The sequence below is a fragment of the Melanotaenia boesemani genome, chromosome 2 (assembly GCF_017639745.1).
Source record: "Melanotaenia boesemani isolate fMelBoe1 chromosome 2, fMelBoe1.pri, whole genome shotgun sequence".
Taxonomy (NCBI): Eukaryota; Metazoa; Chordata; class Actinopteri; order Atheriniformes; family Melanotaeniidae; genus Melanotaenia; species Melanotaenia boesemani.
The window spans coordinates 27,466,866-27,494,514 of NC_055683.1; the positions used below are offsets into that span (position 1 = coordinate 27,466,866).

The 27,649-nt window shown below is 37.7% G+C and overlaps 4 protein-coding genes across 8 annotated transcripts; 3 read left to right on the forward strand and 1 right to left on the reverse strand.

Moving 5' to 3' along the window:
- The first annotated feature begins 605 nt into the window (after positions 1–605).
- On the forward strand, positions 606–10,959 carry hgs (hepatocyte growth factor-regulated tyrosine kinase substrate). 5 transcript variants are annotated; one of them, XM_042005394.1, is made up of 20 exons: positions 606–970; positions 3,138–3,222; positions 3,369–3,444; positions 3,650–3,742; positions 4,338–4,461; positions 4,646–4,698; positions 4,878–4,946; positions 5,058–5,182; positions 6,113–6,197; positions 6,341–6,439; positions 6,535–6,630; positions 7,478–7,516; positions 7,615–7,779; positions 7,873–8,083; positions 8,159–8,331; positions 8,412–8,552; positions 8,699–8,882; positions 9,064–9,200; positions 9,280–9,462; positions 9,561–10,959. In XM_042005394.1, the coding sequence occupies exons 1-20, from the start codon at positions 934–936 to the stop codon at positions 9,660–9,662; spliced, it is 2,277 nt and encodes a 758-aa protein (XP_041861328.1). In that variant the 5' UTR covers positions 606–933; the 3' UTR covers positions 9,663–10,959. The 5 variants fall into 5 exon arrangements, with proteins under 5 accessions (XP_041861328.1, XP_041861312.1, XP_041861319.1 ...); XM_042005378.1 differs by having other exon boundaries at positions 607–970; positions 6,086–6,197; XM_042005385.1 differs by having other exon boundaries at positions 607–970; positions 7,870–8,083.
- Positions 10,960–11,489: 530 nt separating this feature from the next.
- Positions 11,490–13,032, reverse strand: zgc:103625 (methyltransferase-like 26 B). The gene is made up of 7 exons (XM_042006323.1): positions 12,926–13,032; positions 12,629–12,831; positions 12,285–12,447; positions 12,107–12,166; positions 11,950–12,017; positions 11,688–11,766; positions 11,490–11,601 (listed from the first exon to the last, which is right to left on the reverse strand). Exons 1-7 carry the CDS (start codon positions 12,926–12,928, stop codon positions 11,554–11,556), a joined length of 624 nt encoding a protein of 207 aa, XP_041862257.1. The 5' UTR covers positions 12,929–13,032; the 3' UTR covers positions 11,490–11,553.
- A 350-nt stretch (positions 13,033–13,382) lies between these two features.
- Positions 13,383–16,933, forward strand: mrpl12 (mitochondrial ribosomal protein L12). The gene is made up of 5 exons (XM_042006347.1): positions 13,383–13,582; positions 14,434–14,632; positions 14,727–14,801; positions 15,018–15,158; positions 16,729–16,933. Exons 1-5 carry the CDS (start codon positions 13,524–13,526, stop codon positions 16,843–16,845), a joined length of 591 nt encoding a protein of 196 aa, XP_041862281.1. The 5' UTR covers positions 13,383–13,523; the 3' UTR covers positions 16,846–16,933.
- A 3,555-nt stretch (positions 16,934–20,488) lies between these two features.
- Positions 20,489–25,679, forward strand: slc25a10a (solute carrier family 25 member 10a). Its single transcript, XM_042006106.1, has 12 exons — positions 20,489–20,651; positions 20,794–20,980; positions 21,532–21,651; positions 21,739–21,853; positions 21,942–21,990; positions 22,857–22,898; positions 22,993–23,036; positions 23,206–23,276; positions 23,741–23,833; positions 23,918–23,995; positions 24,817–24,873; positions 24,966–25,679. The coding sequence occupies exons 2-12, from the start codon at positions 20,891–20,893 to the stop codon at positions 25,065–25,067; spliced, it is 861 nt and encodes a 286-aa protein (XP_041862040.1). The 5' UTR covers positions 20,489–20,651; positions 20,794–20,890; the 3' UTR covers positions 25,068–25,679.
- Positions 25,680–27,649: the final 1,970 nt, after the last annotated feature.

Consider the following 27,649-nt stretch of genomic DNA (forward strand, 5'->3'; position numbering starts at 1 on the left):
ATGAGAGTTGGACTTGTCAGACATAATGTTTATGTTAAACTATGAGTCAGTAGTAGTTTAGAGCTACAGCTGATGTTCATATTTATCTTAAAAGTATTTGGTAATTTTAGGCAAGCCTGAAACGTTTTTTATGTCTTATCAAACTTAACAAGTGTTTTTTTTAACTATGACTCCAAATATATTTAAACAAACCTGGTGGTTGAAGAGACTCATTAATTTCATCATGGATATGTGATTTTTGGGCAGGTGCTTAAGAAATAGGTACAGGTTTCAAAGGGTTAATAATGTTAAACCTGTAACCACACCCAACAGAAGGGTCACATCTTCCTGGACTACATCACAGCTGTAAGGAGGAATATATATATATATGTATACATCATAACAGGCCATGATTCATTAATAAAGCCAATTTTGTTTGGTTGTACTGTCTAGCAATGCACCTTATCTTACAGGACAGTTACATCAGGACTACTCATTTCAGTCCCACAAGGACCACAGTCCTGTAGGTTTCGTATGTTTCCATGCTCCAACACACCTGACTCAAACTAAATGGATCCAACAGTATATGCAATTCTACATAATCCCGTATTAATTTGAGTCAGGTGTGTTGGAGCAGGAAAACGATGAAAACCTACAGGACTGCAGTCCTCATGGGATCGAATTGAATAGCCCTGCTTTAAATCATTATCTGTTATTTAGACGCGCTGAATTTAGTGTATTTTCATAATTGTGCAGCTGTAATTTAACTAAATTGTCGCCAGAGAGAGACATTCGCTCGTGTAGCTCTCCCTTTGACGGAAGTGGGAAGTAGGAAGAGCTGCACCTGAACTGTACAGCTGTGCTAACACATAAGCTAACAGGCTAGCCTCAACGGTGAATCCCCGCTGATCAAACGAAACATCTCGACAACCACTTTGAGACTGCGAATCAAATATGGGAAAAGGTGGAGGTACATTTGAGAGACTCCTCGGTAAGTTTACAGAACATTCGTCAAGTTTGTTCTTTATGATCCAACTACGAGTCAAAAGTGCGATGTTTTCGGCGTATTGTTTTGACAGTCGCTGGGGCTGTGGCTCTCAGGCCAGCTAGCTAATTTAGCTTGCTAACAAATTCGCTGCTATTGTTCGAAGATGTAAAGGAATTAAATTGTAGACCCAATTTGTGTAGGTTAGCTGATTAATTATTGTTTTGTCATTTTTACATGAGGTAAAATCACAGCTGCGAAGCACCATAACTTCAGCTAAGGTGACACAGGTTAACGGCAGATATGCCCGTAAAAGCTCGACAACAAAATCCGCAATAATAAATTATCACTAGCTTATGGTTCACATTAATAGCGATCTTTTGATAAGTCTTAATAATCCAGTCAACAAAACAGAACATTTTCTTAAATTTAAGACTGATGACTCACGGTGTAGCTTTTAGTTTTACGACCACAACAGGTTGATTATTTAGCTGCCACATGGATATATTTGTACACTAAGCTGTAGAACCTATTTAAAGGTAAAAGTTGGCTAAATTAGAGTCATTCTCGTTTTAGTACGTTGGGAATGTTCACGTTGGATGGCTTATTCCTCTCCAACTCTGTTCCTCAAAAACAGACAAAAATAAAACGAGACAAGACATGCAGCTGAAAAACAAGTCATTCCAGACTTAACCAGTCTTGGAAATGGAAATCATGTATTTATAAGTCCATGTAATTTATAAAAAGAAAAGTTGAGTTGGAGATGCCAGTAATTATTCATTTGGCTTGGAGCCCTGGTAATTAAATAGGTAAATATGCCCTATATAGAAAGAATGATGGATTTAATGAAGTGTTTGCTGTGGTGTTTTTACACCCGATTAAAGAAACGTATCATACAATCACCATGTATGTTGTGTAATGAAATTTGCAAAAGCAAACCCAGTTGATTATGCAAGTTTGCAGTGTACCTTAACTGTGTTTCTATCTTGCAAAAAAAAAATGAAAAGAAAATAAAGCAGTAAACAATGTTACATATAGTTTGTTTATAAAGGATATGCATAGAAAAAGACACATATAGGCTGTTATGCAGTTTGGATTTTGTTCAGCAGATATTGTAGCTGTAGTGGTGTTTGATAATTTGGGAACCTATTGGCATTATTTGCAGACATATTAGCTACACTAATACATCAGTTTTTCAACTAAGCTTAAAATGTAGACAAAATGACCCAGTTAAGCAAAAAAACAAAAAACAAACCAGCATAACCAGTCAAAGATCCATTATCACACTTCTTTGTGTGGCAAAATAATAATGATAACTTCTAGGGACAGCTCTTAATTAGGAAGTGAAATTAGGATTAGGTGCTTTCAGTCAATAGGGGCGATTGGGTACCCATTTATACATACATATTATGTATAAATTATATATTTGTTGAAATGTATGGGAGAACAGATTACTAAGAACCTCAATTAAAGCTTTTGATCCTCATATGAATGGAAAAGGCTACAACTCCACCTCTAGATATTCTGGACCCCACTAGTCCACAGACAGATTGGAAACAAATGTAAGAAAATGAAGATGGTTGTTACCCCTCTGAGGTCACCCCAAAGCACAAAGTGCCCAAAGGCCAAAATAGAATTGTTTAGTTTGAGTAAGACATTTCTGCTTGTAGAAAACATGGTCCACCATAAGAGCCATATTCCATCTGTGAAGTATGGTTGTGTTTTAAAGGAGAAATATGAGTTTTAAAGGAGTCTGTAATTCTAAATGTGTATTCTAAACTTAAATGTAAAGGCAGTTGTCTATGAGCTAAATCTTAAGAGAAAGTGTATCATTAAGAAATACAGCAGCTATAATGAAGAATAAAGTTAATGTTTTGCAATAACTAAGTCCATGTCCTAACTGTAATCCAGATTAAAGCCAGGGGAAAGGCCTAAGGTGAGAATACATTTTGCAATACGATGGAATGGCCTAAAATTCTTCTAAGCGGATGTGTGGGACTGATTAACAGTAACTGGAAACATTTAGTTGTACTTGTTGTTGCAGAGACAGAAATCCAAGGGTTATCATGCTTTGAGTTAAATTTATGCAGAGATATAAACTAAAATCAAAAGGGCTCAGAAACTTTAAGGCATACTTTGTTTGACAGGCATTACATTACTGTGCTAATTGCAGATAAAGCCACCAGTCAGCTGCTTCTGGAGACAGACTGGGAATCCATTCTTCAGATTTGTGATCTCATTCGACAAGGAGACACACAGTGAGTTATTCCACAACCCACCCCCCAATTGTTGGGTTAAATAGCTTTAAACAAGCATAACTGCAACAGTGCATGTCAGTTACTTTATTAATGACCTTGATTTTTCAGTGAAGTGATGATTAAGTTGAGCATATCTGTCCTTCCAGAGCTAAATATGCAATCGGAGCCATTAAGAAGAAGCTGAATGACAAAAATCCACATGTGGCCCTTTATGCACTTGAGGTAAAGCATCAACAGTGGAAAAATATACTTTAACATAATTAGTATTAGAAAAACAATATATTATGCTCCTTTAGAAATACTCCTACACTGTATGTAAATAACTGTAAACATCTTAGTTTTGTTTTTAATTTTTCTGTTTGCTGTAATTGCTTCACATGCGATCAATGGCATTAAGGAAAAATAATGGCCTGACGTTTTTCTCCAGGTCCTGGAGTCGCTGGTGAAGAACTGTGGACAGACAGTCCACGATGAGGTTGCAAGTAAACAAACTATGGAGGAACTGAAGGATCTGCTTAAGGTGACATTTAATTTCATTTTTTTTTTTTTCATAAATTATTATAGTTCTTCAGTCTTGTTACAAAGGTTTGCTTTAGCTGTTTTATTATTGTGGAGCTGAATTTGCTGACAAAGCCTTCAGCGTTATATTTAGTTCATAATTATCTTAAGTAGAGTGAGGCTGCAAATCTTCAAAGAACCCTCATTGTAGCAAGGGCTCTTGTTAGGGAGTTAAGATGGAGGGCTGTGACCTTTTACACACTGACTGTGTGAGTTTTCTGGATATATTTTGTTTCTCTCCTGATTCAGTTATTGCGCACAGCTGTCTGACATATGTGTGTTACAGCATGAGATAGCAGTATTTGATTGGATCTTAGTTGTATCATGTGACAGTGGTGCTGAAGCATAACCTGGTTTCAACTTCCTGGTGATGTCACTGTCTTGTGACAGGAGTATTTTCCCCACACACAAAAGGGACTTCCCACCTTCCTTCTTGTCATTAAACTCAATGTTGTTAAATTTAGTTTGTATTTGAATGTGATGAAGAGCATACAGTCAGGAACAACTAAAAGATTTGAGGATCTTTCTTTCCCCTTGCGTTGTTTTGTTACTTCCAGAAGCAGACAGAACCAAATGTCAGAAACAAGATTCTGTATTTGATCCAGGCTTGGGCTCATGCTTTCCGCAACGAACCTAAATACAAGGTGGTACAAGATACTTATCAAATCATGAAAGTGGAAGGTGAGTGTTCATTAACAGTGTTTGCTTTTTGATATAGTGTCACTTTCACCTATAAAAGAGGGAAACCAATAGTCTCTATGCACTCTTGATTAAACAGTATTTATCCCAAATTCTTTCCTATAGTCCCCTTTATTACAATAAGTATAGCTGTTTTATATTTAGCTATTTTTTCTTCTGTCACCAGGTCACGTTTTCCCTGAGTTTAAAGAGAGTGATGCCATGTTTGCAGCAGAGAGAGTAAGATTTTACTTCTTGTTTCATTAACTAATAAAGCGTTATCTGTTCTCTGTGTTGCATTTGCATCATAATATTGGATGCTAATTGTGACCCTGAACTAAAAAGAAGATGGACATATCACAAAATCCAGTGGTTTAAATATGTCACTACATCTAATTTATGACGTCTGTTTTGTGCAGGCCCCAGACTGGGTTGATGCCGAGGAGTGCCACCGGTGCAGAGTCCAGTTTGGAGTTATGACAAGAAAAGTAGGCTGTTAGGGCAAATAAAGATTTCCTTCTTTCTGTTAAATGAGATTCTATGGAGTAAATGCTTAATGCTCAGAAACTGACCTCCATTTGTTCCTTGTGTTTTTGCAGCACCATTGTCGAGCCTGTGGCCAGATCTTCTGCGGAAAGTGTTCATCTAAATACTCCACTATTCCTAAGTTTGGCATTGAGAAGGAAGTGAGAGTGTGTGAGCCGTGTTTTGAGCTGCTCAACAAGTGAGTTGACTGACAAGATGCAAATAACAGATGATGATGTTCCAACTATATTCTGCATTTGACTGGATACATTTTTATGTTTTTTATGTGCAGGTTTGTTTTCTTGTACAAAGAATGCTTTGATCCGGAGGAAATAGCTTGGTTAATATAGGCAAATTATCTTCATGACATAACAACAAGTACTTATTAATAATTGCACCACAGATCTAAAGAGTGCTGGTAATGTTTGACAATATTTGCCATTATGAAAGTAAAGCTGAGGAGTTTAGTCATTCATATCATAAAAATTCATCCAGTCCATTTGACCATGAAAATGGCTTTTATTTGCAATGGTGTGTGATGTTGATGAATCCAACAGTACAATAGAGTAAATGATAATAATTTATTGACCATCACCTTGACTGGCCTGAATATTAAACAGAAAACAGAGACTCTTAAGTGTTGTCTGTCAGTATGTGTGCTGACATAAATCAACAACTTTTTAATGTCTTTCTATTAGGGCTGCACGATTATGACGAAAATAATAATCACGATTATTTTGATCAATATTGTAATCACGATTATTTATAACGATCATTCACTGTGTTTGGAAAAACATGTACCCAGTCCTCATAGAAGAGTAAACTATACGCTCTTTCACGTCAGTCTCCAAAAGTCTCCAATATCACCAGAAAAAGTTGCTAGATTTGTCGCTAGCCTCTTTTTTGAAAATAAGTCGCTAGAGGCGATTTAAAAACTCGCTAAATATAGCTATAAAGTTGCTAAGTGCTAAATCAAAATCCGATTAATTGTGCAGCCCTACTTAATATGCTGTATTGTTGTTGAGTTCTTAGTGTTTCACTCAGCATGCTCTCCTCTAATTTACAAGGTTGTTTGTCCTCCCTGATCCCTTTTCCTTACCAGCCACCCCTCCCTCTCTCCTCCACTTAGGAAAGCTGAAGGAAAAGCCCCTCCCTCAGGCTCTGCTGAGCTGCCACCTGAGTACCTGACCAGCCCCTTGTCGCAACAGTCACAGGTAATTATTTTTTTCTATTTAGCTTAGAAGATTTGGTCTTTTCCTTAGTTTTAAATCCTAGTTGGAGTTTGCATACTCTTAATCTCTGGGTTTCTTTCTCCTTTCCTGCGCTTGTATCCTACATCACTCTTTTTGATGACCAGATGCCCCCCAAGAGAGATGAGGCTGCCCTGCAGGAGGAGGAGGAGTTGCAGCTGGCTATTGCTCTTTCCCAAAGTGAAGCAGAGGAGAAGGAGCGGATGGTGGGTTGCATGACTGAAATATTTCATTTCATATTTACTCTCAGCTTACTGTGAGAGGGGGAAAAACTTTAACATAGCTCTCTGGTGACTTACAGAGACATAAGAACTCATACTCCATGTATCCCAAGGCTGATCCCACCCCAGTGACTTCCTCAGCACCACCCGTCAGCACCCTTTACACTTCCCCAGTGGTAAGAAAAAATGTTATTTACACACAAAAAAGCCACGATTATAGCAAGTTTTAAAGGAGATGTACCCTTCTTTCACAAGTTGACACAATTTCCTGACGTCTTAATGAAGTGTCTTTGCTACTACACCCTTTTCATGATGTTTTACCTCTATTGTTTAGCGCCAGTTGTAGGAGACAACCCTTGAAGCATGTTATTTCCATTTGAAAAAGAGTATAAAACTAATCTAAAAACTCCCACTAACACTTCAACTTGCAGTTTTATTGCCCATGTCTGTATTTTGACTATGATCAGTCAGTACTAATCCCCCCTTTTAGATACAAACTCGTCATGATTCATGTGTTGAACTTGCCCAAGTTGTTAAAACACTACAACACTAAGGTAATGTAATGACCAGCCAAAAAGTTATCATTAAGTCAAAACACTATTGTAATTACCCCAATACACCAAAGGTTCAATAAAATCCTGAGTTTCACTCTGTCAATTCCTCTGTTTTAGGTTTATTGTGACTAATGTTAAGTGTTATTTATATGGACAGTGTTTCACTGGTTACAACTTGTTCTAGATAAAGCAGCTTAAAATGCAGCTGTTACTGATGCCACTTTCAGTTATGAGTGGGAAGTCATTATTTAGCATCAGCTAAGAAGTGTCAAAACGCAAACAAGAAGTCTGATTTCCTAGATGGGAATTTAGATTAGGTTTATCAGCCTGAATTTTAAGTCGGGTAAACCTAAAATCTTTTTTCTTTTTCAAGGTTACAAAAAGTAATTTAATGTTTTGCATATTATGTAAAAAATATATGATTGTATTTTGAATATATTAACCAATATGAAACATTTGTGCATTGCAGAACTCCTCTGCTCCCTTAGCTGAAGATGTAGACCCTGAGGTACATGTACTATCTGTTTAGTTTCTACTTTCTGTTCATTATTAATATTAAATCAGGATCTCTTTATTTATGCATCTGTGTCACATCTGGTCCACCAGTTGGCCCGCTATCTGAACAGAACATACTGGGAGAAGAAGCAGGAAGAAGCTCGAAAGAGTCCCACCCCTTCAGCTCCTGCCCCTGTGTCACTGGCTGAGCCCCTTCCATCAATCAGCCAGCCTGCAGAAAGTCAAGTCCCTGTCCAGCCAGTCAACATAGTGGAGGTGTGTTACAGCTTTGTGCAGATATTGGAATTTTTATGTGGAGTTTAGGTAACGCTCTGCTTACTGCCTCTCTGTCATCCCCGCTTTCAGCAGCAGTACCAGAACGGTGAATCCGAGGAGAACCATGAGCAGTTTCTGAAGGCTCTGCAGAATGCTGTCACCACCTTCCTTAACCGCATGAAGAGCAACCACATGCGTGGGCGCAGCATCACCAACGATAGTGCGGTGCTCTCACTCTTCCAGTCCATCAACAACATGCATCCACAGCTGTTGGACATTCTCAACCAGCTTGATGAAAAGCGATGTGAGTGTTCTTTTTATATGTATACATCTTTATCTATCCTCTTGGGTCTTTGATCTACAAACTGTATCTTGTCAGTGTACTATGAGGGACTGCAGGACAAGTTGGCTCAGGTACGTGATGCCCGTGCTGCCCTTAATGCTCTCCGAGATGAACACAGAGAGAAGCTACGTAGAGCTGCAGAGGAGGCAGAGAGACAGAGGCAGATCCAGCTGGCACAAAAACTGGAGATCATGAGGCAAAAGAAGCAGGTAATAAAAATAACCTTCAGTAAATATAGAGATGTCACAGTATCCATTACCCCGCTCACAAGTGTTTCCTGTGAACTCAGGAGTACCTGGAGATGCAAAGACAGCTGGCTATTCAACGCCTCCAGGAGCAGGAGAAGGAGAGGCAGATGCGTTTGGAGCAGCAGAAGCACACAATCCAGATGCGAGCCCAGATGCCTGCTTTCTCTCTGCCCTACGCCCAGGTACACACTTCATTAGCTCACTAACCTTATACAGAATTTAGTGACTCACTGGAAAATAACTGTGGCACTATATTACCTCTCCAAGTATTTTGGATCAATGCTAAATAATGGCTGTTGACTAATGAGTACTATGCTCTTTTATGCAGATGCAGTCTTTGCCCCCCAATGTTGCAGGAGCAGTGGTATATCAACCTGGTGCTCCACCCAGCTACCCAGGCACTTTTAGTCCTGCTGGTTCTGTGGAAGGTTCACCTATGCATAACATCTATATGAACCAGGCTGGGCAGACTGCACCAGGACAGTACCAGACCATGCCTGGTGCTGCCACAGGTATGGAGATCCACAAAGGAATGAGAGATATTAGAAACATTGGATGTAGTACTTTTAATAGTTACAGAACTAGAAAATCCACCACATGTAGCCATCACCCTGTTCATTTGTGAAATATTTGTTGTGATGCTTAAGTTTTGACTTGTGTATGTTCCTCTGTGTGACTCTCTGCTTTTACTAGATCCCAATATGGTCAACGCATACATGTACCAGGCTGCAGGCACCAATGGCCAGCCAGCTCCTCCTCCAGGCCAAGCTCCGCCGACTACTAGTTCACCCTACTCGAACTATCAGCCCACACCCACACAAGCCTACCAGGTCTGACTGACCACAGTTCAAAGATCACCAACATTTTTAAAGTTTTCCTCATTAACCTTTTTGTCTGTCCTTTGTGCAGAATGTGGTCTCTCAGGCACAAAATGTGCCCCCCATGTCGCAGACCGCCCCAACCAATGGTATGGGTTACATGAGTTACCAACCATACAACATGCAGAACATGATCTCTGCATTGCCAGGACAAGATCCCAATATGCCCCCCCAACAGCCGTACATGCCAGGCCAGCAGCCCATGTACCAGCAGGTTAGTATTTACCTTTTATCAAGATTTACATTATTTATTTTTCACAGCTTTGTGAATATTTGATTCTCAATTCTCACCAATGTTCTTATTCTTGTTAGGTTGCGCCCCCTGGTGGTCCCCAGCAGCAACAGCAGGCACCACAGCAGGCACCTCAGGCTGTTCCTGGCAGTGCAGAGGCACAGCTCATCTCCTTTGACTGAAACCCCTATGCTGCAGGCTCTGAAACACTACACTCTCTCTTCACCTCTGGTCCCTCCTTCTCCCTCCTCCCTCCCTGGATTCTGAGGATGCCCTTTGGAAAAACACACATAATTCCAACCATCCACCTTGCTGTGTTGTTGTGGCAAAGTGAAATATTGTGATGATGTTGCAGAACTGTAGCTCTCCCTGCCTCTCTCCCTCTGAAGTAAGGGAACTGAGGGATGAGGCTGTGATAGAGAGTACCATAACCCAGATCGCTCACCCTCCTCTTCTGTCTTTCCAGCTGATATGTATGTAGTATTTCCTTATTAAATGAATTACTAAAGCGCAGAAATAGTCAGTGGTATTTAAGTTTAAATGAGTAAGAAAATATGATACTAATTTAGAAGATAAAAAGACACAACCATCCTTTGTCTCATATTTTTATAAGGCAATATGTGCATGTTAAATTTAGATTATTTTCTGGAATGGAAGTGACTTATTGCAACCTCTTTACACAGAAACATCTGTATAAGCTGTTTAAGAAGTGGTGGTTGTCTGAAAGGAGTGACATCTCAGTTATGAAAGCAGAGTCTGAAGCGTTGAATAAATGGCACTAACTCACATCTTTGTCAGGCTCACAGCTTAACATTCCAGTTTTAGTTATCCGATCATGTTTCTCGTGCACAGAAAACTCGGGTCCCCTTATTTTGGCTTTTATTTGTTTGTGCTGCTTGGACTGTTGAGTGTCTTAATGTAGTTTCTAAGATGACAAAAGGCATTGCAGGGATTGTATTTAGTGTGAGGTGTGTTAGCTGGATGCCTGTCTAACTCGCACTGAATACACTTCCGTAGATAAAATAATCACAATCATAGCTTGTTACCATAAAATATGGATATCTAAGGCAGTCCAGAACCGCAACCAGCAGCCTGAATCCCTTTATTAAAGTGACTTGTGTTGCCAAACATAAAGCAACGTCTTTTTTTAGGCTAAAGGAAGAAATGGACTATGTCATTTAATCAACTTGAAATCGCCTGCAGGTGCCACATCCCTCATCCATTTGGTTTTAATTGTCCAATGTAAAGAAAACTGCACAGGTGGGCGTGCCGGTGGGCTCTGTTGTTGGTGTAAATGACTGTTGAAAAATGTGGAGATGGTTGCAGAGTGAAAAAACATACTGCATGTATGTATCACACATTCAGTGATTTCTGTAACTTCAGTTTCCATCTGTGAACTTCTTTATTCCATCTTACTGATCTGTCTGACTTTAAAGTAATTTTAAAATTATATTTAATAAATATCAAGTTCTTATTGTCCAGATGCTTAATTTTTTTGTTCTTTAAACATGTTATTAATCTTGAAACAAAAAATGTATGGCTGACAAACTTTTTGAATTACAGTAAATCAGGGATTAAAGTGTGTTTCAAAAACACAGGTGTTACCATTACACTAATAAGTGACATGAAAATATATATAATTTAAATTGATCATACAAAAAAGCTAAAACTGTATCCTACTTTTTTATTTTTCCCCTTTTTCCACATTGAGCATTAACACAGAAGAAATTAGAAAGGAAAAATTAATACAATGGCAACCTAAATTAAACACAAAGGCGATAAAACAAATATCAAATTTTGTACACATCTCATTTTTGCAGACTAAACACCTGCAGTCAAACTAGCTGAGTGTTCAGCTCTCTAAAAAGTCCTCATGTACATTTTTATTATGCATTTCTTGTATATAATAAATATTCTTTTCTGGCGCTGGATCTTGACACCTGATTAACTCTTTCCCTTATAGGTACCTTATTACTTCAATTTCCAGAGGAAGTTCAAAAGCTTTGCAATCTCATTTTCAAGATGATCTCTGCAATCCCAGAAAGTATGGAGACATGATGCAGTAATGACATCTTAGAGTTTTCTGAAGACAAGGCATTTGTAGTAGCCTTCCATCTCAATCTGGAAATAAAATGTTACAGACATTAAGAGTATGTTATTTATGGTGTTAATATAGATATCTTCAGTATCATACTACACTGTCTGACCATCCTCTCTAGACGCAGTCCGTTCCCGTAGGCCTGCTGTCTGAGCACATCGATATCTGGAAGACCCCAGTCTGGATTCCTGTGCAACAGATGAAAACGTTACACAGGACCTATACACCCTGCTAACCAGAGCATGTGCATGGTGACGTGAAGCAATTGATCATCACACAGAAAGACAAATGTTTTAAATGAACAGTTACTCAAAACATGTTTAACTCCTCTGTCCACATATTAAACGAGAAAACATATTAATGCTACTTACAATTTTCGAAGCTCTTCATCCAGGTATTCATTACAGCTTGGTGTAATGATGCCATTAACAGCATACACCTGCAAAATATTTAGAAGTTTTAGTCTGCTGTGTCAAGCTTTAGTATATCCCACTTCTAGTGCAAAATGATTCTCTTGTTAGTACATACCCCGTATGTTATCAAAAGGCCATTTTGTTTGAGGATTTCTCCTGCTCCACTAAAAACTCCCTGAGGAATTCAGATATAAAATGGTATTTAGTTGTGTAACCCTGCAAAAATGTCTTAATTTCCCAAGCAATTTAGTATAGCATCTTTATTTTTTTTTATTTTAGATAGCCACACCTACCTGTGCAGTTTTAAAGGAGCTATACTGCAGCAAGTTTATGGCAATGATAACATCGTAGGAGCTGCGAGAAAGACCTGCCCATTTCTCCCAAGGTTCGCTGGCATCTAAGTGGATGGGTTGCATCACAGTCTTTGCTTGAGTGGCAGTAATATATGCCTTGATACTGTAAACGATGTGAAACAATCTTTTAAATTCATATATTCTTATAAATCCCATCACTAAACTTTAATCTATTATTCAGTGTGTTTAATAGACCCAGTAAGTTTTCTCACACGATTACATTATAAATTTACAATTTTAATGACAATTTAATGGCTAACAAACAATTTCTACAGCCCCCTAACCTTTCCCGAGACTCTTCTTTGATGTCAGATGGCTGCCAGGTGACAAAGGGAATCTTCTGGGCAAACCGTATAACATGTTGTCCAGTTCCAGAGCCCAGCTCTAAGGCAAACAGCTGCCTGTGTGACTGATCCTCCAACACATCCTCAAGCACTGAGCAGAGACTCTCCCAGTTCCTCTCTGCCTGAGGAGACACCAGCATGGTCTGGGAGATGTAAAGAAAGACCTTGTGTTATTACTTTGAAAATAAAAAACAAAATCATACATTTTTTCCCCCCATCACAGATGATCTCTCTTACCATTACAAGAGGTGGGTGACAGCAGTTAGTGGGGAAGTAGCATATTGGAGTAGAGTAGATGTGGTAGATGGCTGTAACAGCAGATGGGTGCACAGATTACCAGGTAAAGAGGATTCGCTCTGTGCTCCGCCCCTGTACAGTGCAGGTAGGGCACACAGAGCAACACATGCATGCAGTAAATACATCTTACTAAAATGCTACAACTGTTTGTGACATAAATGTTAAAATACAGTCAATCATCATGATCTTAACAGAGTTTTTTGGGAGAAAAATATGTTATTTATAGTTATAATACTACGATTATAATATGGAAATGAATATTATCAATTATTTTAAAAAGGGGGAAAAAACTTGTACTTGTTCACTATACGTACGTTCTTTGCATTTCTAAAGGCGCATCGCAATGCTTTTACAGATTGCTGTGTATTGTCCCTTTGGGGCTTCCGTAGGTTTTCTAACAGTTCACGTAATGCATTGTGGGTAGGTCAGGAACAGTCAGGACGCCATGTGCTGTTGAGGCATAGGAACTGGACCTGCTGGGAAAATTTGGACCGCTGATAGATAAACTGCAGGTTAAACAACTCCAGTGACCGTTAGCATGTACTGTACCAGACGCTGCCTCCGGACCGTGCTGCGGGCCACCTCGAGCACACACCGGTACGTAACGGGCAACAGTCGGTCATGAAATACCGGATCCTCTGTACATATCCGTGGGTGTCTTATTCTTCAAGGGCAGACAGTCACAAAGTGCTAAGGCTTATTTTTAATTTCGAGCATTTTGTTTTCTCTTAAGTTCATGAAAATACAGAAGATACTGTTCAAATGCAAGTAAAATGACTCGGTTTTTGTATGGTGGGGCTAAGTTTTTGTTTTTTTTAGCCGGTGCTTAATGTTATCTCTCACGATGCAACTTAAGGACCGTGGTCCTGTGAATGGTACAGTTGATCAGTACAATATACAGTGCCCTTGTCCATAGCTTGGTTTTAATGTCCATATGACAGCGTTGGCGGCCATTCTCCCTCCAGTAAAGGTCACATTTAGCAAGAGGAAACTCGTGTAATCAGATATTTTAATTCTGCACCTCCACGTTTGATTTTGCATCATTTAAGACTGAGGGAGGGAACAGATCTAACATCTTTTTGGCATTTACATATTTAAGACCTTTTTGTTGCTGTTGCTGTGTTTGATTTTCACAGAGCTTTCTATCATTGTAAATTTAGCAAATATGTGACTGTTGAATTGATGCTACACAAGGATTTAAAGTATAACCTGAAAAGAAAACATTAAGTGTGCACAGTGTAATCTCATCATATTGCTTGAAAGACATTGATTTAGTTAAAATGGGATGGTGAAGTAAATACTCAACAAATATGGTTAAATATTTGGTTGTGAGACATCAGTTACAGCAGGATCCACACCCACTGTTCATCTATACACCCTCACAGTTTGGATTATATGTTATCTTCAATGACCAAATGCATTAATTTAACTAACTATGAATTTTTCAGGCAACATCTTCAGCGGCAGGCTCCAGCCTTGTGTGCTCTCAGACTTCTCCAGACGAGTCCAGCCTCTCACTCAGATGCCATTGTCACCCCCCCACTAGATGGAGCACCCAAACAGTATTCCCCAAAAATCCAACAGCTTGTCAGTGACATAGCCAGCCTCACTTTGTTAGAGGTGTCAGACCTTAATGAGCTCCTCAAGGTTTGCATAAAATATTTTAGTTCTGACTCTTAAGTTGCAATTTTTGTGATACACATTTGTGTTGGAGTGTTAATTTAGTTTTCTGTGATTACAGAAAACTCTCAACATTCAGGATGTTGGGATGATGCCAATGGGGGCAATGGCTGCATCCGCTGGTCCTGCTGCTCAGGTACAATGAAATATAGTGAAACAGAATCTGCTGCAACTCTGCCACAAATTTTACCCTGAATCTGGATCTATTATTAATGCAGGTTACATTAATACACTATGAATGTTAAAGTAATATGAAGGCTTAAGAGTTGCTATGATTTTGGCTAATGAAGATTTACAGTGTGCACAATTAAAATTGTTTCTCTTGGTATCTTTTCTTTTCATGCAAAACAAGCCTACAGAAGAGGAGGAGGAAGTACCAGCTAAAAAGGAGAAGACTCATTTTACAGTAAAATTGACAGAATTAAAGGCAGCGGACAAAGTAAAGCTTATAAAAGAAGTGAAGAACTGCATACAAGGCTTGAATCTGGTCCAGGTATGTGTAGCGTTTATAGATATTTAAATTTATCCTGAAATGAGTTTGTTTCCTTTAAGATTGAACTGAATAATATGATAAAGAAGGCTTGATCTGTGTTGGGGACTAATCTGTAGTTGATTAAACAACGAAAAATGTTGCAAAAGCTTCTCTACAAAACGGACAGCACTGCACACCCTCTGCATAACAGTTATCACACAATAAGGTCTGTTCAGTTAGAGGTTTCTTCAGCTCCACTACAACAAAGAACAGTATGGGAGGTACTAATTTCCCACACCTTTAACCATACACAATTATTATAGCTTGTTATAATTACTATTGACTAATGGCTATTATTGATTATTTAATGTGCAAAATTAATGTAACTTTTTTTTTTGCACCTTTCAGACACACTTTTTATAATATTTTTTTACTGCATTTGAACAGGTCAGCTTCACACCAGAGCACCCTGCTGACTTTTTCATATTGGTCACAATGTGAAATTTGTTGAAAAATGTGACCTAATCTCAGCAGAAAACTTTTTGGATTGTGAGTACATGTCCCTGTTTACACATGTGTTTCCTGCCTTATAGTAATACAAAGTCTTTGGCTCTGTGCATGCAGTGGTCATGTCATATCCGCACAAGTAACCTTGTCACGCTGTTGCTTTTTCCCTTTGGTAACTCAAACACCAAACCAAGACATTTATTTGGTGCTTACAAACATCAAGCCAGATTCATCTGAGTGATTCTGAGATTTCACGCATTACAGTTTGAAAGAGGGATTTGCCACTCTGTGGCGCTGCCCACTTTACACATACCACCCAGTTTGGCTATGTGACTGCCTCTGTTAAAGGCTCAGAGATGTGTTTGGATTAAAGACCTTCCACCTGGCTCTACATACAAACAGGATACTGATGTGTAACAAGTGCCTTGAACGTACAGAGTTCATAACATCACAGGTTCCTGCTGCAAGGTTCATGTTGTGTTGATAGGCTGGTAGTGGTTTTATGTTTTTAAACACAGCAAGGCATCTTTACAGGTAAGAAGGTGGCAAAATGGTTGTAAACAATGCAGGATTTGAAATATAGGTTTGTATTTACCCTGGAAGATCCATATTGTTTATAATTATAAATACCGAATGCAAACACAGTGAATAAGTACTGTTATTTTACTCAAATTATACAGTAGCATTTTGATTTGGATAAATCTACAATAAAAAGCTGAACAAAAAGAGCATACTGTATCATAGCTTTCCTGCTGTGGTCTTCCAAGCTCCACTTTTTAGTGTTGGTCAAATCTGTGGAAAACATGATAGTCATTGTTACTTTTAAAATCAAAATGCTGCTAAAATTTATTTTTTTTTAAAAATTTTTTCTTCTGTTTTGTTGGATTATTGTACGGCTCTGGTATGAATTTAGTATGAATATCTTGTAAAGTATAATAACAATGTCAGCTTGTATATTGTATTTGGGGCATCATAGTTCATGAGTGTAAAATTTGAGCCTGAGCATCAGTTCACTGCTTTGCAGCACAAATGAAATAACCTCAACCCTAAATCCATATTTATTTTTCTTTCTTCCTTATTTCAGTCCAAGAAACTAGTGGAGTCTCTTCCTCAGGAAATCAGGGCCAATGTATCCAAAGAAGAGGCCGAAAAGCTTAAAGCAGCCCTGGAGGCAGCAGGGGGCACTGTGGTGTTGGAGTAGATCTGCACATCATGTTCACCTGTACTCTGCCCTATTGCTGGTCATGCACTTCGTCCTTCATAATGTTTTTTTTTTTTTTTTTTTTAAACACAACAAAGAGGAGGATCATGAGAGAAAAGGAAACAAAATGCCTTCTTCCATCAAAACCGTCTCCTAGCAGTGTCAAGTGGAGCGGTCCATTTCAGACTGAACTTTCCAGGGACACAGCCTGAACAAATGACCACCTTGACGTTTGCTTGTGAGCTAATGTTTGTATGATGCTTGGGTAGCAAACAAGCTACGTAAATGCTGGCCTGAGTGACACAGAAGTCGGGTAATTCTGTGTGTATGCTTCACTGAGGGAAAGTTTGTGCTGTAGGAGCAAGGTTACAGATGTTGAGGAACACCAGATACTGTATCTAGCTCAGACGATTGCAGCGCTGAGTCTCTATGTTCATTATTAATGTGATTAAAGTTGAAATATCCTATTTTTTTTTTTATTCTTGTTTTTCATTATTGTTATTGATTTTGGACAAACCTTACAACTTCATAAAATATTGTAGAAAGGTCCTGTTAAATTGTCTTTTGTTGCCTTAGAATTTAATCTAGTAGAATGAATAAAACATTTAAAATGTGATGAACTTTATATTCCATCCTACAAATAACATCATCTGATATTCCCAACACTTGCTAGAGACCATAATATTTGGATGGAGGCTGCAGGTGAAAGTTTATGTAAGGCCCTATCCGAATTATTTTAGAATAAGAAAACCTTAATTAGTCACTCAGTGGGGAAATTTGCCTTTTTGGAAAGGTAAAGTACCCCGTATATTTGTTAGATCAAGCTGTATTGTCTGTTTAACCATTTAGAGGGGTGTTGGGGCCAATTAGGATGACTTGATGTCCAGAAAAGGCATCTTGGATTTTTCAAACAGAATTGTGTGAAAGAGAATAACTGGAATTGGGCCATATATGTGGGATATTTCTGATTTATAAACAGAAACAAGTTGAGTTGCCACTGACTACAGATTGCCACCAGGTGGTGTATGTAAGCTGTATGTTTTAAAAAAGACAATGTACCTGTATATTTGTTTTCTGGTCTTTAATTAATGATCCATGCATGATTTAAATGCTTGCTGTGGTGCTATGTTAACAGTAAGGATTTTTTTTATTTCTTCTTTAAAGGAGGATAATGTTATTAAAAGTTTCTTTGGCCCAAATACACACTGCTTGCTTTTGGTACCACACAATGGTACATATACAGTAGCACTAATAAGAGATTTAAATCAAGAAATAAGGTGGCATTCAGTGTGATAATGGAGGAAAATGCAGGTTAGCTCACTTTAGATCCAAGTTGGCTCAGTTACCTCTTAGCTACAGGTAGCTCGGAGTTTGATGAACGTCAATCATCCACCCCCACGCTCACAGCCCCCCTCTCAGCTCCACCACTTTGCTCATTTTCGTATTTTCCGGAAGCAAAGGTAGGCATGACGCCGCTAAGATGGCGATGGTAGGAACCACCCAACAAGCTTCACTTTTGCTCTTCAGAAACCTACGGGTGACCTCACGGAGGCTTCGTCCATCTTTTATATACAGTCTATTGTATAAAACCACAAGACAACACAGTCACTGTTAGCTTGCAGAATATGAGGAAGTGTTCGAAGATGAGTGCGTTTGTATACCCAAGACCCGGACAATCAGCAACATACCCCCTCCTTACCACACAAGCAGCCATGCCTACCCGAACAGCTGCCCTACCCTACATGGTATGCCTCCCAGAAGTTGTTTGTGTGTGGTCAATGTTTCTCGAGTCCATTGCATATTTCGTTATTTGTTATGGTCCATGAGCCGATCATAATAGTTCCAAACACCCTGTTGCAGGGTGCAGCAAATGAAGCCACTTAGAAGGCCCCCTCTGCCACGCCCCACATGATGTGCATATCTTTAAAAACCCTACATCTATGTGTGTGTGAGAGTGGGGTAGGAGAGGGGTCTGAGGATTTTAGTTCAGAGGAAAGCTAACTTTCCTCCAGAAGGTGAGCCGCTGGCAGCAGTAGGCCCACCACCCCCAGGCACATCTAGGCCATCTCCCAAAAGTCACTTTTTTATTTGCAAACAATATAAAATAACATTAACAATGTAACAAAATAATAAAATAACGTTTATTCCCTTTTTTCACAGAACTGTTTGAGAAAAATAAAGTCAAGAGTGCAAATTAGCTAATAATAAGCAAAGCCTACTATTGGATGGCTCTCATTCACATTCTTTGGCTTTTTGCTTCTCACTCAGTGAGAAAAATATTAATCTCATCACGCTGGCATCGATCGATATGAATACTTGCCTTGGTATCGATACTATCGATATTTGGATCGATCCTCCCAGCCGTCTTGTTAAGAGTTCTGTGGCTGTGAGTTATGTGCTACAAGCTTGATCCTTTATACAGCATGCTAACAAACATGTAACTGATAATGTTGTTGATATCGGGAAAAGAAATGGTGCATGCAGCAACATCTCTGTTACAGGTTGAAAAGTCCTCCAACTTCTGAACTGTGCTTTGAAATAGTCTTTAATTAAGATTATTTGTATTAAAATGTTATTTTTTAAATTTACAACTACATTTAGTTGTGGTGCTGTTGATTACAGCCACTATTACAACACTACTACTAATACTTATTATTATTATTATGATTATTGTTATTATTATTAATCTTTGGATGACCCTTGTTTATTTTTTTTCTAAATATAAATTTTATCTCCCATTTTAGAACATGTAAATAGGTCTGTAAAATATACATTTTCCTTTTCAGACATCATTATCTATGGGGAGGAACTTCAAGTAAATGTACCAATCATATCAATTAAAACAGTTCAGCTATGGATAGTGTGGGTGCACCAAATTAGTGAGTGATTTTATGATTTGATTGCATATGTTAACACTCACACAGTTTAGCTATCCACTAGATATTTATTCCCAAACCTCATGAAGGTTGAGCCTTAACTATCAATTTTGGGGCAACAAATTGTATTGAATTGTGTTGCCTTGAACAAAAAGGTGCTATTATATTTTCTCCTCCCTATTTATGTCAGTGTGGATTTGCCCAATACCAGAAACATTTCTTTATAATAACTGGCTCCCAGAATAATTACTTTAAACTGATCATATCATCTTCTAAAGAGGATTTTTTTTTATTAATGTCATTAGACTGCATTAGTTGTAGCCAAAACCCCCCAATAAAGATGTAACTGAGATTTTTTTATTCAATAAACTATCATGAAGTGCAAGACAGAGACCTAATTTTGATATCTGTGACTGTCTGTGATAAGACATGTCTGTTGATCAGGCATGTCCAGAGTGTTTGTTCATGCCTTGCTTAACTCTGACTTGGCGTAGGTATCCAGTTACTCTTTGTATCATCTGTCATGGATCCCCTCCCTCTCAGGCCACCTCCTCAGCACACACATTTCCATGCCAGGCTGCTCATTCATTTATAATCACATCATGCTCAAGAACTGAAACAGTCACTTGAGCAGTGCAAACTTCTACAGATCCAGAAAGTCGATCTAAAAAACCGTATAAGATGTTATCTGTTAAATGAGCTTAGCAGAATGTTGGAAATTTTAACCTTTTGACCCCTCATGTGAGTCTGAGAATTTTAATGGCAAGATTTCTATCTATACTTGACTCATATTCTTTGAACTTGAATTCTAGGATGCTAGCATGCCACATTTCACAAAACTATAGCAGCGGTCAAGCTATTTTTATATTAGTCTCACACTCTCCCTCCCACTAACCAGCTGCACCCCTTTTCTTGGCACAGAAACATCGAGTAAGTACGAAGGCTCTGTACTTACTCAACTCGCTGAACATAGCCATGTGGTTTTCCAAAATGTCCAGCTTTTTAATGAAATATCCAAATTTAAATTAAGATGACTTTTGTACTGTCTTCCTACATTTAACACGATTAACAGCCAGGCCTCACCATCAGCGCTGAGAGAAAGAGATGAAAAACGGTCTCTTTGGACAAAGTTTGAGGAGGCAACACTTTCAGTTTGTTTCAGTAACAACATGCAGGAGAATCGTGTGTCTCGTTGGTATTTTGGTGGAGTCTCATCGAGTGCAGCTGCCTGCTTAACGCACCCACTGGATTTGATTAAGGTAAGATTAAGCTAATTTGTACTGAGCTATTTTTCTATTAAGTGATCACAGAAATTGATCCTAGGAGGCCTTGTTAACCTGTGGCTCTGATTACATCTTGGAAAATATTATCACTATGGAATGTTTGTTTTTTCAGATAATACTTGATTGGTAAAAGTTTGCAGTGGTTTTGTTTATATGATTTCTTTTAATTCCAGTTATTTTTGTGTTCACAAGGCCACAATGAGTTTGGATTTCCTGGATTAAAATAATCATCAGGTCTATTTGGAAGATTTTAAGCACTTTGATGAAACCATTTTAGGCCTAGTTTTATGGGTTTTGCATTTCCTGCAGCTATTTTTCACTTTGCAGTACATTGAACTGTGGTGAAATTCAGAATATGCAACTTTTTAAATGTCCCAAAAGACTTATAACGGAAACATTTTTTTTAATTGATGTTCTTTGGCACCTATTAGGAGCTAAAACAGACTTTTGTCTGTTGACCAACACCTGAACAAGTGTAGCTGCTCTCATTGCAGGTGTGACTGATTCTCTTTGCTGGTCATTTCCAGGTGCACTTGCAGACACAGCAGGAGGTGAGGGTGAGGATGATTGGGATGACTGTGAACGTAGTGAGAAGAGAGGGTTATCTTGCTCTCTATAGTGGCCTCAGCGCTTCCCTCTGCCGACAGGTGGAAAACACACAATAAGAAATACGCACATTTTATAGAGCAAACTTTCTGGTACATTAACTTAACATGTTTGATATTCTCCACCAGATGACATATTCTCTCTCCCGGTTTGCCATTTATGAGACAGTCAGGGACAGAATAAATAGGAAAAACAAAGGTCCCATGCCTTTCTATCAGAAAGTCCTACTTGGTGCCTTTGGAGGTATGTGGTGAAACACATCTTAACAGTATTTGGTAATTTAGCCTGAAAATATAATTCCATCATATATTTTGTTTGTTTTCTCTAACAGGGTTTGCAGGAGGTTTTGTTGGGACCCCAGCTGACTTGGTGAATGTCCGGTTAGTTAACATAATGGCTTTGTAAAATCATTTCATTTAAAAAGAAGAGGGTAACAGTAATCTTGTATTCAGATTGCCATGAATGGGTTAGAGTTTTGTGTAGCATGGCACCAGCATAACTTATAATGACACACATTGTGACTGCAGATAATACAAGTGAACTTTTGACAACATGGAAAAAGAAAAAGAAAAACTCGCAGCTTACAGGTCAGCACTGGGGGTGCAGAGATTCTCATTCTTAGTGACCCATCCTGGTTCACAGCATCTGTTGTCAGCCCCTCCAATCTTCTTTTTTTACTCTTTCCTCTCTGTCTGTCTGCATTAATAGTCTGATATTTCTAATGCATCATTATTAGTGTTCCAAGCTTATACATTTTATTTACCTGTAAGCTCACATTTTCTGTGATAATCAAGGGAAGAAATGGTTTAAACTTCCTCCTCCTACTTCTTGTTTTGCTTCTGCTCAGCTTCCAAGAAGTTTCCCATCATGGAATTATTCCAGGGATCTATTGGGCTTCGGGAAACTTCATCAGCTGTCCACACATGCAGATTTATTCTATATATATATATATATATATATATATATATATATATATATATATATATATATAAAGAATAAATAAAAATGTACAGAGAAGCAGGAATCATTCCAGCAGCGACACATTTAGGCCAGCATACCAAAATGTTTTTTTAAATATCAGAAAAAAAATTTCATTAAACAAATTTTAAAAAGATAAAAAAAGGCCCATTGTTAACCTGCCATTTTAATTCGATGGACCAATTTTCACTTAATTTGGAATCCAGATAATCGCTATGACGATTGTTCATGCTGACATTAACCTGGCTTTCAATCTTTCATTCTCCAGGATGCAGAATGATGTCAAGCTGCCTGCAGAATTCAGGAGGAAGTAAGAACATTAAAAACAGATGTCATAATTACAGACAATTATAGTTCTTTTCATGCAACAGTTTGCATTGTCAAACTTTTCTTTCTTCTGCTAGTTATGCTCATGTACTTGATGGACTGCTACGTGTTTGGAGGGAAGGTACGATTGTTCAAATCTGTCATTCAAGGATATGTTTTTTTTTTGCATGAAGAGTTACAATTACACCTAAATTTAAACCCTAATAACTTTCAGTTTAAAAGCACAAACCTTTCACGTGTTACATGTGTGTTACTTAATGATGCTTTCAATTCTGTAATTTCCACTGCAGAGGGAGTCAAGAAACTGTTCTCTGGTGCTACAATGGCTTCTACTAGAGGTGCACTGGTCTCTGTTGGACAGGTAAAGTCCTGTTCTGCTACTACCTATTTTACAGACTGCAGAATCATTTCAAAGATTGTTAATGCCTTTTTTTATGTTATTTCTGATGTCTTATGTATTATTTTAGTATAAGGAAACTTATTTTGGCAAGTGATATTTGCAGTCTCGTTCTTTCATGACCATAGCTAAGGTTATAAACATATATTGATCCATACTTTCACCTTTTGGCTCAAGTCAGAATGATATTTATTATGTCTTCTTTTAAAATGCATCATTGTCATCACCTTCCACACACACACACACACACACACACACACACACACACACACACACACAAAAACCACCAAAAAGATGCTGCCTTTAGGTAATAAAAAACAGATGTTTTACCAGTCTGTTCTCTCAGGTACTAGTTGGTTTACTTGATTGTTCTCAGCATCACAAAATGTAGCTGTATTATTTGTGCTGTGTGTATTTTGCTCCTGTAGTTGTCCTGTTATGACCAGTCCAAACAGCTGGTTCTGGCTACTGGTTACCTCACTGATAACATCCTCACTCACTTCCTGGCCAGTGTGTTTGCAGTAAGTTAACCATTTCTGCCGTGTTTTATAAAAATGTCACAACATTTTCTAATAAAAAGCTTTCTTCTCCTCTTTTCTGCGCAGGGTGGATGTGCCACAATCCTGTGCCAGCCACTTGATGTTGTCAAAACAAGATTAATGAACTCAAAGTTGGAATACAGAGTGAGTGTTTAAATAAAGGCATGCTGACATGCTGCAGTCATTTTATGTAATTTCATCTTAGAATTGAGAATTGTTGCTACAGTCAAACTAAAAAAGGTAAAATGTTTCTAAGTTTATTTCTTAGGTTCATAAGATTGTACATTAATACATTCTTATTTTTATATTTTGTAGATTTTACATAGCAACTAAACTATTTCTGGATTAATGGTTTAAATTGATCATCTGGAAAACTGCAGCTTGCGCCTTAGAGACATGTCTGCCTCATCCTAATTTACAATCTTCCTCATAAATGCATTGAACCCCTTGGATTCTACAATGACACCATACGTGTTAGTGGTATAAAAAGTGCTGTCAAACAGAACTCTTTTAAGTTAGCACAGAAAAGCTTTATGCTGCCATCAGCTGTTACATGCAGGATGTTATGACTTTGCACATTAAGACATGATGTAAGCAGTTTTCATTTTTATTACAGATCCTGAATGTATGATTTTAACCATAAGAAATCATGAAAATACACCATCACTGTTGGACTGTTTTCTATTAAAGCTTTATTCATTATATTTTTTTATTCAAACATTAAAGATGTATGTTGTCCAATCATGGCACAGGAAAAATGAACAACCATGAAATGAAAATTTTACATGACATTTGCATCCATGATGACTATGTAATTTCTGCCTGTAGATATATTTAGTTTTGCCCTCTGTGGGGTAGATGACCCAGTTTAGTTGAATTTCTGGATTTCCCTGTTTTATTTATTGAATGTGGGGAGACTTACTCAGCTTGGCATGTCTCTTATTTTTCTGTTCTCCTTATTCCAGAGTGTATTTCACTGTCTAACAGAAACAGCAAAGCTTGGTCCTAAGGCATTCTACAAGGTGGGTTTCACCCTCACTGTTAGCGACAAAGACATATTTTATGCAGTTTCTTATGGTCACAAATATAACTCTTTATCATGATTTGTGTCCAGGGTCTTGTTCCCGCAGGCATTCGGCTCATACCTCACACAGTCCTCACCTTTATATTTCTCGAGCAGCTGAAGCAGCATTTTGGCAAAGTGGTCATCACCTGAAGGACGTTGGAGGAAGGTTGTATTTGTTTAGCCATGGCTACTGTGAGATCTTCATGGCACATTCTGTCCTTGTTAAGCAAACTTTTTCTGGATCAAATGGAGTCAGGAGAAAATGTCTTATATATATTACATTGTCTTCATCCATATAAAAAAAAAAAAATGAAAGCAACTTAAGCATAAATATTCAAATATTTTCCAGATAAGGAACAGGAATTCAGCTAAAATGTCTTGTATATATGTTCTATCTTTCAAGGGATTAAAAAAAGATCCCTTGATTTATTTATATTCACCACTGTGATGCCTAACTTGTCATGAATTGTGCAACTGTAAATGTGACCCAAGGGATGATAAATCAAAATAAGGTTAATAAACCAGAAATACATGAAAATGGAAACTGTCTTTTCAAATAATTTCAGTTCATAAGTTACATGTCAGCTTCTTAAGATGGCTTTACTCCTTTGGAAAATAGTAAGCTGCTTGTTAATAATTTCTCTTACTTCACTTTCTGTGTGAGCAGAGTTTTGCTTGCACACATTAAACATCCTGTCAGGTCTCCTCTCTTAAAGCAGGAATAAAAACTGAGCAGGTTCAGCTGGTGCAGAGTAAAGGTTTAAAGCAGGGCTATTCAATTCGGTCCTACAAGGGCCGCAATCCAGCAGGTTTTCCATGTATCCCTGCTTCAGCACACATGCATCAAATTAAATGGATCTAACAGCCAATCAAGTTCTGCACAATGACTAATTAATTTGAGTCAGGTGTGTTGAAGCAGAGATACATGGAAAACCTGCTGGATTGCAGCCCTCGTAGGACCGAATTGAATAGCCCTGGTTTAAAGATAAGAGCACTTTAATATAAAATGTTTTCACAAAGAGAGTCTGCAGGAACTTTTTTTCCCAAGTTAAATAAAAGAAGAATTGTGTGTCTTGGTTCAGATGTGTGTGCGTGTGTGGCTTCGTATTAGTTAATCGTTTTCCAGGTATTATTTCTCGAAGTATTCTCCTGTTCGGTTATGTACAATCAATCATTAAAGACAGCCTAATATTTTTTCCAAATCTCCTGGTTTCCTCTATGTAAATCAACTTCAGTATTTAAATCGTGACTTACAGTAGCTCCATATTTAACACTCTTTCTAGGTTTTAAAAGTTACAAAAACAGACTTTACTGATGTAGATCAGAGGACACATCACCCAAAGTTTAATGTGTATGTGCAAGAATCTGCCTAAACCATCTCTTTTCATGTATAATATGAATTTGTGTGCTACAGTGGGACTTTTGAGTTGCTTATAAATAGTGGAGAGCTTGTGTAACCTTGTTAAACCTGTACCAAAAGTAATATAACAAGGCAGTTACCATCTGTGGTTGTTATGGAGCTTGCAGAAAGAGCCGCATAATGACATACATTAGTAATGTCAGATAATGCACCATATAAGAACATCATGTCTTGGTGTAATACTAGTGATGGATTCATACTTATAATTTTCAGTATATATACTGGTTTATTTTGTGGTGAAGTGGAATTTTGCTTGTGCTTTGCATTTCATCAGGAACTCTACTGCCACAGCCAGACCACCTTGTTTTAAAGCATTTATTGTGGATGCATTTATTAATCTTAATTAAGGACTTTATCTTTTTTAGTGTGAAACAAAGTGACCTTGAACTCTCAAAGCTGAGAACAACAATAACTATTATTGAAATAGTTTTGAAAACAAATAAAAAAGTTAATATTTCTTTGTGATGTTGTCTACTAGATGCTGTAGGTTCATCAGCATAAAGCAAATTATTTCTAGTCATAATTTTACCTTTAACCTGACATATTTAAATATAAACAAATGTGCTTTTCAACTTCTTCACAATTGCATACTTTGTGCAGAACATTTCTCTATTAGTGAAATGTGTCGTATAGAAAAACAAAATTAAAGAGACTGCTGGCAGCTATTTGGTGAAAATGTTCAAAGGACAAGCCATAAATTTCATGCTTTTCAAACTGGAGCATTTACAAGGTTTCTACACTACTGTTATAGTGGTAAACATGGACAAACGTGGTCATACAACATGATGCAAGAAAATGTACAAATAAAGTTTCTGATCATTGTCAGTTTTTTTCATATATTAAGAAAAGTTTAGAAACAAAATAAAATTATTTTCAAACCTTTTTCCAATTTAAAAAAATGATCAGTTTGTCAATTTTTTGGGTTGAAATTTCTTTAAAATGATAAGACAACTCAAATTTTCATTCTTTTCAAACATCCATAAATGTGTTATTTCTATAATCATTTACTCATCATAGTGGGATAATCAGTTCAAAGCACACGTGGGTTAAAATGTGTCTGGATCTCAGGACCTGTGGAAAAGGTAAATAGCAAATTTAAAGCAGGGATTGATTTTTGTCTTTAAACAAAAAAACAACAACAAAAAACTCCATATCCCAAATCACAGGCATGCAGCAAACATTTTAGCATCATATATTGTAACAGTTATATATATGTATGTATATATATATATATATATATACATATATATATATGAAGTTTTTTTGTTCATAGAGAAAGTAGTGGCCACAGCTTCTCACTGTGTGGCAACAG